This window comes from Thunnus thynnus, chromosome 1 (assembly GCF_963924715.1).
Source record: "Thunnus thynnus chromosome 1, fThuThy2.1, whole genome shotgun sequence".
In the NCBI taxonomy this organism is placed as follows: Eukaryota; Metazoa; Chordata; class Actinopteri; order Scombriformes; family Scombridae; genus Thunnus; species Thunnus thynnus.
Window position 1 is genome coordinate 1,908,774 of NC_089517.1, and position 13,595 is coordinate 1,922,368.

A 13,595-nucleotide genomic window follows, 5' to 3' on the forward strand; every position below is an offset into this window, starting at 1 on the left:
ATCAACAATAAACACAATTTAAACAGACAAGTAAATAAACCATTTAACTCCATAGCCTAATTATCCATAAAAGAAGCACAAAAATAAGGAAAAATGACCAAATCAATAAAATCTGAGCAAGTTAATAAAATCAGGTTATTACGGTAGATAAAGGCGCTGGCTTTGACTAGGCTGCCGTAATTACTGTAGGAGCAGGGCAACTGAATTTAAAAGGCGGCTGGCTTTCAGTGGTTTTGCAAACAGCGGCTCACTTGACCGCAGTCAAAGCGCTTTGCTTCTGAAACGCTGCCGGTGGTGTATGAATGACGCCGTGTGGAGGACGGAACAAAAACCGTGTCGGAGCCGGGACGCGAAGCAGACGCGCCCGGTGGGATCCGCTGGTAGGATTTAATCTCTGGTCCTCACTCCGGAGCAGAAGGTGGCGGTAATGCACCTGATACGCTGGTCGCCAACCGTCGTTTAAAACTAAAAAGAAGAAATAGAAGAAGAGGGAAGCGACTCCGTTAGCTTTGTGTTTGTCGGATAGCTTTTTACAGTAACCAGTTATTTGTTCCTCTGGTGGTTTCCATCATGGCTTATCAGCTGTACAGGAACACCACTCTGGGAAACAGCCTGCAGGAGAGTCTGGACGAGCTCATACAGGTGATACCAGCTGCTAGCTCACAGTTAGCCTAGCTTAGCATCCCGCTAACGACAACAGCGGCGGTCAGAGACGCTGGTCGGCTGTTAGCTGCTAACTTTAGCTTTTAGCTCTGATTTCAGTCTGAAGTAAACAGAAATATTCTCATGTTTATTTTCCGTCTGTAGTGTTTAAAACTGTGGATATCAGCTACTGTAGGTAGTTAGCATCGTTTTGGCCGTGAGGTCATGTAGGTAAACCGTTAACAAAAGTTCTGTTTAGTTCTGTTAGTTGGTTTAAACTGATATTTGATGGTGACAAATGAACCAGTGAATTTAACGTTTTCATCAGTCAGCTTTATGTTTGCGACCTCATGTTGATATTTTTATTATAAGATACGTGACCGTGTTGTTTTACAGAGTTTTGTTGTGATGTATCTCATAACCTCCGTGATTATTGAAGTATAAAATAAACAAAAAGCTGAATTAGAAATGACACAAGATCCTCAGAGGTCCCCCTGAAAGACACGCAGTTTAGTCCAGTTTTTATTGTTTTATATGTAAGACATAAAAACCATCAAGTATCACTTAACTGTACAAACGAATATAACCAAACATGTACAACATATTAACATAAGTCAATGTTTTGATGTCTTAATGATTTCTTTGAGGAAAAAGCAACTTAGACAATATAAAATTACGTCCTTTGTTTGTGATAAGGTTGCAAAAAAAGTTCCAAAGTCAGTAAAATTCAGTAAAACATTTGGAAAAAAAGTGAATTGATTGAAGTGCAGCCTCCTTGAGGTCTTTATTCTTATGAAATGATCTCTAGTAGCACTAATTGATTGACTGTAAGATTTCAGAAAACAGTGAAAACTGCCTTTTATAACTTCTTAAAGGCCACTGGGACGTTTACAAATGTTTTGTCTAAAGATATTCAGTTAACCATCATGTAAAAGCTTCAAATTGTAACACTTGAGAGGCTGCAACCAGAAACTTTTTGGCATTCTTGCTTAAAAAATGATTAAAACGATGATTCGATTATCAATATGTTTGCAGATAAATTTTCTGAATAAATAAAAAGACATGTAGAGAAGAGCTGCAACAGTTAATCGATTGATTAATGATTGATTAATTTGCAACTATTTCGATTATCAAATAATCATTCTATGTTCATGCTGATTTCCTTCTTTTCTGAAAACGATGTTAATGAATTCTGCAACACTGTGAGTGTGTGTGTGTGTCAGGTTCCTGCTGTTAGATGTTAAATTAAATCGTGTGTGTGTTCAGACTCAGCAGATCACTCCTCAGCTGGCTCTCCAGGTCCTCCTTCAGTTCGATAAAGCCATCAACACGGCGCTCGCCAACAGAGTCCGCAACAGAGTCAACTTTAGGGTGAGTCCACGGGGAGAAGTCAGAAAGCAACGTCTGGTCAGTTCATGCTTTCTGCTCATGTCTGTGAGGGTCCATGCAGACGTCTGCAGAGAGGCAGCCCAAGATTTGACACAGCGCGCAGACCGTACGCCCTGAAAACACGCCAGCTGTGCATCTGCTAGAAAAGCAAAGTGTTGGTGTGGGCGTGTTGTTTTAAAGTGCTGTGGAGACAATGAAATATGCAGCAGTACAGCTGGTGCAACAGATAATTGTATTTAAAGGCTGATCAGGAAAACCACTGCACAGCGGTTTGTAATACTCACAGACTGGAGTTTACAGCTCTGGGAACATGGAAACCATTAACTGGCTTTAATACAGTTAAAATCAGTGAGCCACGCTTCCAAAATAAGATCAGTGTGGGAGAGAAATGTGGTTAATGATGTGCTGCATGGATACACAGATTTACAGAAACCAGGTTTTACTACTTCCTGTGCATCATCTCTGTTTCCACCACAGTTATGTGTTTTATGTATTTGGGTCATTTAGAGATAAGAATGTGTAGAAGTTTAAAGCCTGTCATGCTGTCACGATGCGTTATTTTATGTATGATGACGTAGTTTAATGAAGGCAACATGCATCAGTCGACTCAGGAGTTTATCGACTGAGGCATCGACACACTGACTGTCTGACAGGATGTTCTGCAACATGTTCAGGTTGTGTCAGACTGTGTCTCTGTTCTGTGCGTCACCGGTTGTTGTTCTCTTTCTGTCCTCCAGGGTTCTCTGAACACCTACAGGTTCTGTGACAACGTGTGGACATTTGTCCTGAACGATGTGGAGTTCAGAGAGGTCACCGACCTGGTGAAGGTCGACAAGGTGAAGATCGTCGCCTGTGACGGAAAGAGTGAGTCGACATCAACGATCGCCTGATTTTATGTTGTGCAAGACGATGAAATCGCAGGTATTTGTTCAGTTTTTATTTGATCTTTTTTAAAGAGGTGGTGGTTTATTTTCTGGTCAGGTTGGAGGGTGACGTTTGTGCTGCTGTTGAAGTGTTTGGGTTGTACTGAGAGGTGTTTCTGTTATTTTCTTCTTATATGAATCGTAATTCATATAAATGAGGTCCGACGTGAAGATAAATCAACACCTCTTTAAAAGTGTTTAAATAAAAACTTCTACTAGTTTTTATCCAGGTGTGTTTATAACCCTTTAATACCTTTGTTGTTGGGTTATAAACAAACAGCAGCTCTCAACAACTCTTACATATTTATTTTTAATTTTTTTGGGGAGGGGGGGGGGCTGTCTGAGAGTGAGAGATGCTTTGCTGAAACACGGCGCAAAACACAACCGTAGAGATCTTTTATATTATCATTAGAAGTGTAAGCGACGTTAAGTGAGCTGACTGCAGCTCACTTAACGTCCGCCGGTGTCACTAACGACAAGGAATGTCTGAAACTATTATTATATAAAACATTAAAGCAGAAATGTCACAAATTTGCTGGTTGCAGCTTCTCAGATTTTAGGATTTGAAGCTTTTTTTCTGTCGTACATGACAGTAAGATGATCTCCAACGATGAGTCGATGGGCAGAAAATTAACCGGCAGCTATTTTCATAATGGAATAATCGTTCTCTGTTTCCAGCTCGTTAAATGTAAATATTTTCTGGTTTCTTTAGTGTCTATGACAGTAAACTGAACATCTTTGTGTTGTGGACAAAACAAGACATTTGAGGACGTCGTCTTGTGCTTTGGGAAACACTGACTTGACATGTTTCACCATTTTCTGACGTTTAATAGACCAAACAACGAATCAATTTATTGAGAAAACAATCCACAGATTAAACAATAATGAAAATAATCGTTAGTTGTAGCCTCATATTCAGTTTCAGATTCGTCACTCTGAATCTCCCAACCAGAGATGATACAAACACAAACAGATCTCAGATCAGTGTCGGAGTCATTTTCAGTTTAGTTTCCTCTCGTAGACGTTAAATTCACCGAGAGTCCGAGCAGTTCAACACCTGCTAGAAAGTACCTATAATAAAAAAACAGACATCATATTTTCTATCCATGTTTTTCCAGTCAGTTCAGTTAAATAAGAGAGAGTCCATAAAGTTTCTCATTCAGTCCCAGAAAACACACAATTTGTTCTGTTTCCAGTTCAGAAAGTTCAGATTATATTAACGAACGTTTCCCATCCAGAATCCTCATAAATAACCAAAAACTTCTGTATTCAAAGTTAAATTAATTTGTGTCTCATTCTTGTTGGACTCTTAACTTAGCTCTTAGACGAATTAATCAGTTGAATTGATCGATCTCCCAGCCTGTCTGAGCCTCTGAATGTCTGAACTGACCAGTAACTCCAGTTCTTTAAGTCATTTTCTTCCAGTTTTTGCTCCTTTTTATCAGGATAAGTTAAAACATGTTCATACTTGTGCAGATGTGTTTTTGTATTGATGGTTCCTGTAATGATCTCATTGATTAATGATCCATCACTCTGCCTTCAGTCTGTGTTGCTTTGTCTCCGTCTGGTTTTCTCGTTGATAACACTCGTTTATTTTGTTCTGTCTCTGTAGATTCGGGCTCCAACGCTGCAGAGTGACGTCTCTCTGTGTGTTTTGGGTGTCAGACGGAGTCACAGATGGACCTGGACTGTACATATAATTTATTACAGCAGAGTCACAGCTGAGAGTGTGTGTGTGTGTGTGTGTGTGTGTGTGTGTGTGTGTGTGTGTGTGTGTGTGTCAGAGTGGACCAGTCACTGTACCTGCAGCAGTTTTTTTTTTTTTTATTATCAGTTTACAGGTTTGTGTTCAGTTTGCTGTAATTATTGAGCTGGATCATCTTTAATAAAAAACTTTATTTAAAACACACGGAGGCTCCGAGTCGACTTATATTCAGCTGTAAAAACTGGATATTATCTGAATGTCTGCACTTGATCTGAATCTGTTTGTTTAAACTAAACAAGCAGTTTGAAGAATCATTTAAGGTCAGGGGTCAGGGGTCAGGGTCTGTACATTACACTGACATCGAAACAGACATTAGTTCATTTGTTTAGTTTTAATTTGTGGATGAAAAATGTAAAATATGTTTCTATAGTTCTTGTTTTCAAAGGTGATTTGATTTATTTGTTGTGAAAATAAAAGAAGCACTTTTGGAAGCTTCATATATGAAGTTATAAGTTATATATGTTTTACAACAGTAACATCATTTTATACAGTATTTTGCAAAAGTTTTAGTCACTAAGAGTAAAGTGAGGATGCTTTCATAAATAATGTCATGAATAGTTTTTATTTATCAGTTAAGTTAATACAAAGTTCACTAAACAGCAGAAACTTAATAAATATTTGTTGTGAGCAGCTTCGTCTTTAAAGCAGCAGCAGTTCTCAGCAGGTCGGTTGTTCCTGCGTCTTCTTCTTCTGCTGTTTCTGTGTCTTCATGTTGATCCCAGACTGACTCCATGATGTCGAGCTTCTTTATGGCTGCAGATGATCAGACGCCTCCTGATGCTGCTGCATTATGGAGAAGAAACTAAATATCTAAAGTGGCCAAAACTTTAACAATTAGTCAATTAATTGATTAGCTGCAAACTATTAAATTAATCTGCAACTACTTTTATAATGGATTAGTTGTTTCTAGTCATTTTTAAGAAGAAAATTCTCTGATTCAGCTTCTTAAATGTGAATATTTTCTAGTTTCTTTAGTCTCTGTGACAGTAAACTGAATATTTTTGGGTTTTGGACAAAACAAGACATTTGAGGACGTCGTGTTGAGTTTTGGGAAACACTGATTGACATTTTCTGACATTTTATGGACCAAACAACTAATTGATAAATTGGCAGATTACTCAATAATGAATATAATCATTAGTTTCAGCTCTAATCTAAACATAATAATGAATCTGTAGCAGTAACGTTGCCTCTGTCACCAGTAAACAAACCAAGAATCAGTTTTTCCAGTTTATTAGAACAACATCAGGATTTCACACCTCGTATAAAAGAGTGCATTTAAAAAAATGACATCATTACAACAATCAACATTTACTTTTTTTTTTTTTTTTTTTTTTAATCTTTTGCTCATATACAAACAGGACATACAGAATATAAATAGAGAATTTCTGTCTCAGTTTAAAGCAACAAATATTTATTTAACGACATTTAACGTCTGAAATCTGAATGTTTAAAAGGCTTCAGGAAGATATTAGATATCATATATGGGTCTGGTATATAAATACATATACACCAAGGAAGGAAAGATAGAATAAAATATATGTAATTCAGTGTAAAACATTGTGTTTTTCTGTATTATATATTTGTAATTTGATCAATACTGCATGTGGTTTCCACAGAGAGGAGTGGAAATGGCTTCTGTTTCCAAATAATAAAACTTCTCCTGGGAGAAAGGACTGATGGTGAAATAAAGCGAGAGGAGCAGTGTGAGAATCAAGAGATTTGAAGATTTTGGACACTGATGTGATGAAATGATTCACATCTTTCAAATAAAACAGATTATTGCTGAGTTCAGTGTTTGTGGGAGAAGTTAAAAAGCCCTCACACACCAACCGACACCACCACAAACAACCAGCACCTTAAAGGTCCAATAAACGACATTCAGCTCCACTAGATGTCAGCAAACATCTATAGTGGAGTAATGGCGTCCTGAGCAGAGAATAAAGTCACTCTGTGTGTTCTAATCAGATCATCTCTGTTTTTTGTATTGATAGCCGGTCTGGCCTTACATGCATGTGAGTCCCTGCTGTCCTTCCTCGCCGCCATTTTCAACATGGCGGCCGGGTCACAAACTTTCACATATTACAGTGAAACAGTGAACACTAGAATATGTTTCTGAAAAGGTGATAAATAGTCAACGCAGTAACAGAATCTTGATCCATATTTGATCAGCGTATATATAAACATGGACGTCATGACAGCTCCCCAAAAGAATAAAACATCTGGATCGCCCCCTGGTGGCTGGATACAGTATAGGTCATAAGTCCCGCCCCCTCCATGTTACCAGATGGGACATGAGCCAAACTAAAATATCCGAAAGTTGGTTTCTGTCATTTTAGGTTGTTATTATCCCGCTGATGTTTGCTCATTTTTCCGATGTTTGTTTTTAATTAGTTATTTGATATAAAAAGGGGGCGCAGACTTGCTCCAAATGATGTCACACAAGCAGGACAGCAGGTAACGAGATACTTTGGCTTCACTTCTGCACAGCAATGTGTCAAAGAGCAAAATGTGTTTTAGTCTGAGATGCTGCTGCTCCGGTGCAACATCTAGTGGGGCTGAATGTCACATGTTGCACCCATAAAGTTGCACTTGAACACACCACAGAGAGTTAACATGATTGGTTCCCGAAGCTGTTGGCTTGTGACTGTAAAGATTCGTCACTGTTTGCATTTGTCAGCTGTTTATTTGTTCCTGAACTCTCCTCATGGACGTTAACCGTTGTGTGACACATTTGTTTTACTATTTTTAACAGAGCGTCTCTTCTGCTTGAGTGCGATTTAAAAGTGCTGTATTAATAAAATGTATTATTATTATTATTATTATTATTAGTGTTTCTTGTTTTATTTGGACCTGAGGAGGAAAACCTGCCCAGTAATTCACAAAAAAAATAAAGCAACAACTGGAGGAAAGTATGAAACCCTTAAAGGAATAATTAACCCCGGTTTATTTCAACCTGATATATAAACGTGTCCGTCGTGGCTCTACGGTTCACGCTAACACTCTTCAGCTCCGTTATAGAGATCGAGAGAAATGAAGACTCCAAATAAATATGATTTCACATTAATCATCGATGTTTGTCTCTGAGTCTCAACAAAAGTAAACACTGAAAGTAGCTGCCTGGAACGCACATTATGGCTAACTACATAGAGATCTACATCCTGAGTCTCTGTAACGGAGCTGAGAGCAGAATAAGAGGATAATACCGATATACACAAACCCTCCGCTGCTGTCTGAATTCCCAAAAAAAACATTTTGAAATAATCAAACAAACTTTAATTCAACAAAACAAACGGTCTTGTAAAAAAAAAAAAAAACTGAGAACATCTGCAGTGACTCATAGTCGACCCTCCATGAAGCCCGGGGACTATAACGGTCCAGATATACTGACTGTATGGGTCACACATTACATCCTACATTTCCCATAATGCACTAGGGTAGTGTTTTTCATTTGGAAACTCCCTGATCAACACACATCTTTAAAAGCCTGGATTAAAGTTCTAGGTGGCTACAGACACCCAGAAAAAACAATACTTTCCAGTTTTTTCTGTGTGTGAAGCAATCTGATAAAAAACACAACAGGAATATGCACCATGTGACTGCAACATGAACTAAAATACAGTATATTACAGTCTTAAAACTTAAATTTTTGTCATCAGGATTAAATACAAGACCAGAGCCACAAGATTAGAGAATAAAGGATCAGTTTTAGTAAGTTTTATAAATGTATCTCAGAGATGCAAATTCCTAAACACTGAATCACATAAAGTTGGAGCTGAAGGACAAAACTGCTGTTATAAAACTGAGATAATCCTGAAAACGGGGGCGGTTTGGTGTGTCAGAGTCCGAAACTGCTCCTGACTCACTTCAGTGTACAAAATGCAGATTAATCAGCGGCCTGAAGTAGCACCAACGAGACTGTAGATGACTTTGAACAATATGAACAATATTCACAAAGTCTGGATTTTTTTTACATGAAGTAGGAAAAGGAGACGAATGTTTTAAGAACTTCACAGATGTTTCTTCTTTAACTCATTCTGTCTGTGCTCGACTTCTAAAATGTGCGTGTCGGTGTGTTTTTTGTCCATGTTGGGATCCTGTAGAAGTGGTGACTCGTAACGTTTTGATCCATGAACCTGAGAACTAAGATTCAGGGTGAACCCTAACCCCCTCTCATCTTCCTCCCTCTGTTTCCATGGCGACTGAGATGTATATGAATCTGCTGATAAACATATATATAGAGAGTACACATATCTCCTGACACAGAGGCTGAGGAGAGTCGGCTGGGACGTTAAAGCTCACTCAGCTGCTTCAAAGTCAGCAGGTGACCGGGTCAAAGGTCACATACACATACATAGCTGCCCCAGGACACAGGTTCTTTAAGATGACAACATCTACAAAATACACATTTAGAATAAAAATAATAAAAACACTTCTAGCAAAATGTAGAAAGAGTACAAAAAGGAAATATTTCTGGTTTCAGATATAAGAAAGTATAAAACATCCACCAGGTGAAGCTGAGAGTCTTGGTCCAGCTCCTCACTCACAGTCCTTCTCTCTTCCTTTCTGTTTCCTCCTCTTCTTCCTCTTCTTCTCTTTCTTTCTTCCTCTGCTCTGTTCAGTCGAGGAAGCGTTGGCAGGCTTTCTTCCAGCGGCAGGCCGTGCACCACTGGTCTCTGTGCTCGATGCCGTAGACTTTGCGACATTTCTTGGCTTCACCACGAATCCTCCTGACACACACAGAGAGAGAGAGAGAGATGAGCAAAATTAGCTTTCTGTGGGATGGATTGTAGAGATGGAAAGATAAAATAATGTTTTGTTTGTCACCCTTAATTTAAAAGGCTCTATACAAATAAAGTTTATAATTTTTCAAACACATTTCAGAGTTGTAATTATGACTTGGATGTTGATGTGAATGCTATTTTAAAAACTAATTATGTGACAGCTCTGATGTGACATGAATGCAGCATTATGTCATTAAGCCTCTGTAGATACTGACCTGCAGGGGGCGCTCTGCTGCTGCAGCCACTGCTCTCCTACGCTGACCGAACGCACCCGAAACGACAAACCCTGAGGAGGAGAAACATGTTTATTTCAGCTCTTTGTTGTTTCCTCTCAGAGACTAACAGTCCTTCCTGTGGAGCAAAAGTTTTATCATTTTGTATGATATCACAATGTTTCCAGTCTGTCTTAAACAGCAGTGAAAGAGGTTTTCCTCGCTGTAATCATTCCTCCTGTTCATACTGGATATTAAAAGATCCTTCAAATGTGCTTTCAATGTCCACACAGTCATTTAAAAGTCTGTGTGAAGCTTCTATTCATCTTCATCAGTCTGAGTTAGTCATATCAAGTGGATATCTGACACATTTACAGTCTTTTTAGCATCAAATTCCCTCTTTGTGTTTCCTCGGACAGTGTTTCCCTGTTGAGCTGCAGGTGGAAGTATAGTAACAAAAAGAGGGACTTTGGCACTAAAAAGACTGTAACGTTGAAAGATATCTACTTGATTTGACTCATTTGGACGCTGAAGCTTCATATTAGCTTCAGATAAACTTTTAAATATTTTCGCACAGAAGGAGGACTGTGGATTTTGTCCCCCATCACTTCCATTGTAAGGTCGTTATGAAGGGATCTTCTAATGGTCAGTATGAACAGGAGGAATGATTACAGCAAGATAAACAGCTTTAATGTTCATTCGCGCTCTTGACTGTTGGTTTAAGACACACTTGAAAAATTGTGACTTTGTCCTTTAAAGCTCTTTGTGGTGTAAAAACATTCTGCAGTTGCCTCAGTCGGCCTGCAGGTGGCAGCGCTGCACTGAGGCAGACTGATGGAAAATGTGACTGCAACCATCCGAGGGGGATTTTCCTGCTGAATGAAAACCATCAGGGAGGAGCACACACACACACACACACACACACACACACACACACACACTCACACACACACTTCGCCCCCCTCCAGTATAAAACCAGTTTTAACAGGCTCCTCGGGGCTGCTGCAGGAAATAAACAATAGACTGCTGTACAGGATTCAGACTGAGAAAAAACAGGAACTCAATCAGAGAAGTGTGCTGCTCTTGTTGGTGTTAAAAGGATCCACAGTGATTAGAAAATGTAGAATCTAACTTAATATTTGCAGGGAAAGTCCAGAACTATCCAAACAATCAGGGGTCTGCAGAGTTTCAGTCTGCATGAGTGAAAGTACAGAAATCTGCATCATTTCTGGTCAGTTTTCAGAGTCTTCTGCACAGTTTTTATTACCCATATTACCATCCCTGTTTCAAAGGATCAGTCCGGTGTTATTCTATATTTTTCTTCTTGCCAGAAAAGACCAAACCGGCACTTCAGCAGCAGTCAGCTACAGAACAGCACAGTATAAATCCAGGTTAAGATGTTACCTGTCTGTGGCAGGTGGTGGGTGGGGCCGTCCAACGACAGGAAACTGTGTTCAAAGCTGCTGCTGCTGCTGCTGCTGCTGCTGCTGCTGCTGCTGCTGGTGGCTCCACGTGGCCGGGAGACGGAGCCTAAAACACCACAGCAAAATATTACACACACATTTTCTACATTTAATCTTGTTTTATACTTAAAGATCCCATCCAGACATGTGTTAAAGCATTTAAAAATAATCTGCTTGGAATAATTCTCTGATATGTTTCTTCCACCATGAATATGCAAATATGTTTCATGTCAGAAGTTTTCCTGTTGGACATCAGATGTCTCCTCTTTCACTGTAAATAATTAATTCATTCTCAGTGTTTGTGCTCTGCAGGCTTCAAGTTTCCACATCACACTTGTGTAAGTTGCATACTGGGACACGATTGGCTCCAAAACTAGTTGTGATGTCACAACACAAATCGTGCTCACAGGTAAATGTGTTAAACTGAGATTTAAGGTGACGAAACAGAAACTTTTATCCTCCAGCAGATGAAACTCTGCACATAAATCATTCTGCAGAGAGAAGAGAACAACATCCAACTGAAGGAACAAGAAGAAAAACGTGTTTTTACATGCAAACGTGATTTTATGGCTTTAAATTTGATTGCAAATTCTCTCATGTTGTTAACGAGACAAGAGAAAAGCAGGATTATTGCTACATCTACATCGCAGACATTATTTATTATGTACATCCATCTTATTTTTGCATATTATTACCATACAACAAAAAAACTGAATGAAATTTAAACAACTAAATGTGAGATGAGTCTTGATATTTAAAACTTATTTCTCAGTTTATACATTAAATTTAGTTTTAAACTTATTTTAATGTAACAAATCCAACAAACTACAACAAACAGATGCTTGAAAAAAAACTAAAAATCTGGAAGATAATATTTAAAGTCCAAAGTTTAACAATATTTACATTATTGGAAGTTAAAAACGACAACAACAGTATTTTAATTGGTTAATTTTTATAAGATATTTTTGTTGAATTATTAATTTACATTTCTCAAGATGATATTTTAGTGTCTAAAAGTTAAAGTAAATAATGTAATAGTGCCTATTTAGGTGTTTTTAAGAAATGTTTATGCGGCTTTCGTTTGTACACACACTCGCTGTCAATCACTCATCTTAAGCCCCGCCTCACCTGGTAGGAGTGCTCTGATTGGACCTGCCAGAAGCTGCCGGAGGAGGAGGGGGCGGAGCGGCTCAGGGCGCCGCAGGCCGGGGGAGGAGGGGACGGAGGGGAGGGAGGGGGAGGGCTGGGAGGGGAGGAGGGGGACAGCGAGCCGGGGGAGTAGGGAGGGGAAGGGGCGGAGCCACAGAGGACAGGAAGAGGAGGAGTCTGTTGCTGCTGCTGCTGGTTGATCTCAGTGTAGTAAAAATCCTCCTCGCTGCGGGAGCAACGCTCGTGCTCGCCGCCGCGGCTGTGAGAAGAGGAGGAGGTCAAAGGTCAAGTACAACCTACGATGTCTGTTCACAGAAATATAAACTATGAGCTGGTTTATGGTATGGATTGAACTTCTGTACAAAAACAGAAGCAGTAAAGAGACGCTGTTTGTCCGTCAGGTGAGACTCACCACAGGTGTGTCGTCCGGATGTGACGCTTTATTCCAACCACAGACGTCAGCACCTTCCCGCAGCTCGGCCACAGACACCTGTACGCCACCTTCACTGAGTTCTGGAGGACAAAAACACATCATCAGCTACACCCGTCCCGCTGTGTCGACACCTCTATTTACAGCGAAGCCCTGAAGGCATCGTTCCCGCCACTTACCCTGCGTTTCCGTGGCGCCGGCTCGTCAAACAGCACCTGCTCCATCTCCATGTCCAGGCCTTCGTCAGGGGGCGTGACCGGGCTGATGTCGGGCTCTGCGATTGGTGGAGAGGGGACTGGGCTCACGTTGCCGTGGCCGACGCTCCAGTAACCGCTGCTGCCGCTGTCAGAGAGCTCGCCACCTCCAAAATCCATCAGAGGAGCTGAAACACACCAATACAGTGTTAACTGTAGTGTTAACTACTCACCGGTCTGTTGATTATATTAGATATAGGTTTAATATTTCTCATTTATTTTAGATTTCTGTAGATTTTGCTCCTATTAGTACAACTATGACACCTGTTATCACAACCATTATTATTACTATTTCTTTAGCCACATTTCCATCCAAATGTAGCTTGAATTTTGACCGAATTTCCAGAAAATAGTCAAAAGAAAATGTTAAGAATGTTTGTTTTCATCCACAAGAAGAGGACACAACGAGACGACGTCGTTAATAGAGCAGCAGTCAAAGCTCAAACGATGGAAAACCATGAAAATAGAAAATATGATGGAAATGTGACATTTTCAGCTCTTCAGTGACGCTGAAGTCACTTTCATACCTGCCAACACTCCCTATTTTTAACCCTTTATCCTGCTGTGCTCCTGATTGGTAATTT

At 39.7% G+C, this 13,595-nt stretch overlaps 2 protein-coding genes across 4 annotated transcripts in view; one reads left to right on the top strand and one right to left on the bottom strand.

Annotated features, from left to right (window-relative positions):
- The first annotated feature begins 253 nt into the window (after nt 1-253).
- On the top strand, nt 254-4,863 carry gtf2a2 (general transcription factor IIA, 2). Of its 2 annotated transcripts, none has more exons than XM_067588121.1 (4): nt 254-642; nt 1,909-2,013; nt 2,769-2,895; nt 4,567-4,863. In XM_067588121.1, the coding sequence occupies exons 1-4, from the start codon at nt 571-573 to the stop codon at nt 4,590-4,592; spliced, it is 330 nt and encodes a 109-aa protein (XP_067444222.1). In that variant the 5' UTR covers nt 254-570; the 3' UTR covers nt 4,593-4,863. The 2 variants fall into 2 exon arrangements, with proteins under 2 accessions (XP_067444222.1, XP_067444136.1); XM_067588035.1 differs by having other exon boundaries at nt 261-642; nt 2,769-2,952.
- Nucleotides 4,864-5,936: 1,073 nt separating this feature from the next.
- Nucleotides 5,937-13,595, bottom strand: part of LOC137181996 (zinc finger protein 395-like) — a 12,811-nt gene continuing 5,152 nt past the window's right edge. For both annotated transcript variants that reach the window (XM_067588251.1, XM_067588330.1), the window contains exons 5-10: nt 12,937-13,139; nt 12,740-12,840; nt 12,307-12,586; nt 11,120-11,245; nt 9,719-9,789; nt 5,937-9,449 (exon numbers count right to left, since the gene is read on the bottom strand). In XM_067588251.1, coding sequence (XP_067444352.1) covers nt 9,338-9,449; nt 9,719-9,789; nt 11,120-11,245; nt 12,307-12,586; nt 12,740-12,840; nt 12,937-13,139 — 893 coding nt within the window. In that variant the 3' untranslated portion in view covers nt 5,937-9,337. The remainder of the gene's footprint in view (nt 9,450-9,718; nt 9,790-11,119; nt 11,246-12,306; nt 12,587-12,739; nt 12,841-12,936; nt 13,140-13,595) is intronic.

Bases quoted from the DNA above. Each gene is read 5' to 3' on its own strand.
- gtf2a2 (XM_067588121.1), top strand. From the start codon at position 571: ATGGCTTATCAGCTGTACAGGAACACCACTCTGGGAAACAGCCTGCAG. The intron at 2,014-2,768 runs GTGAGTCCACGG...TCTGTCCTCCAG, and splicing joins GCAACAGAGTCAACTTTAGG to GGTTCTCTGAACACCTACAG. The intron at 2,896-4,566 runs GTGAGTCGACAT...CTGTCTCTGTAG, and splicing joins CGTCGCCTGTGACGGAAAGA to ATTCGGGCTCCAACGCTGCA.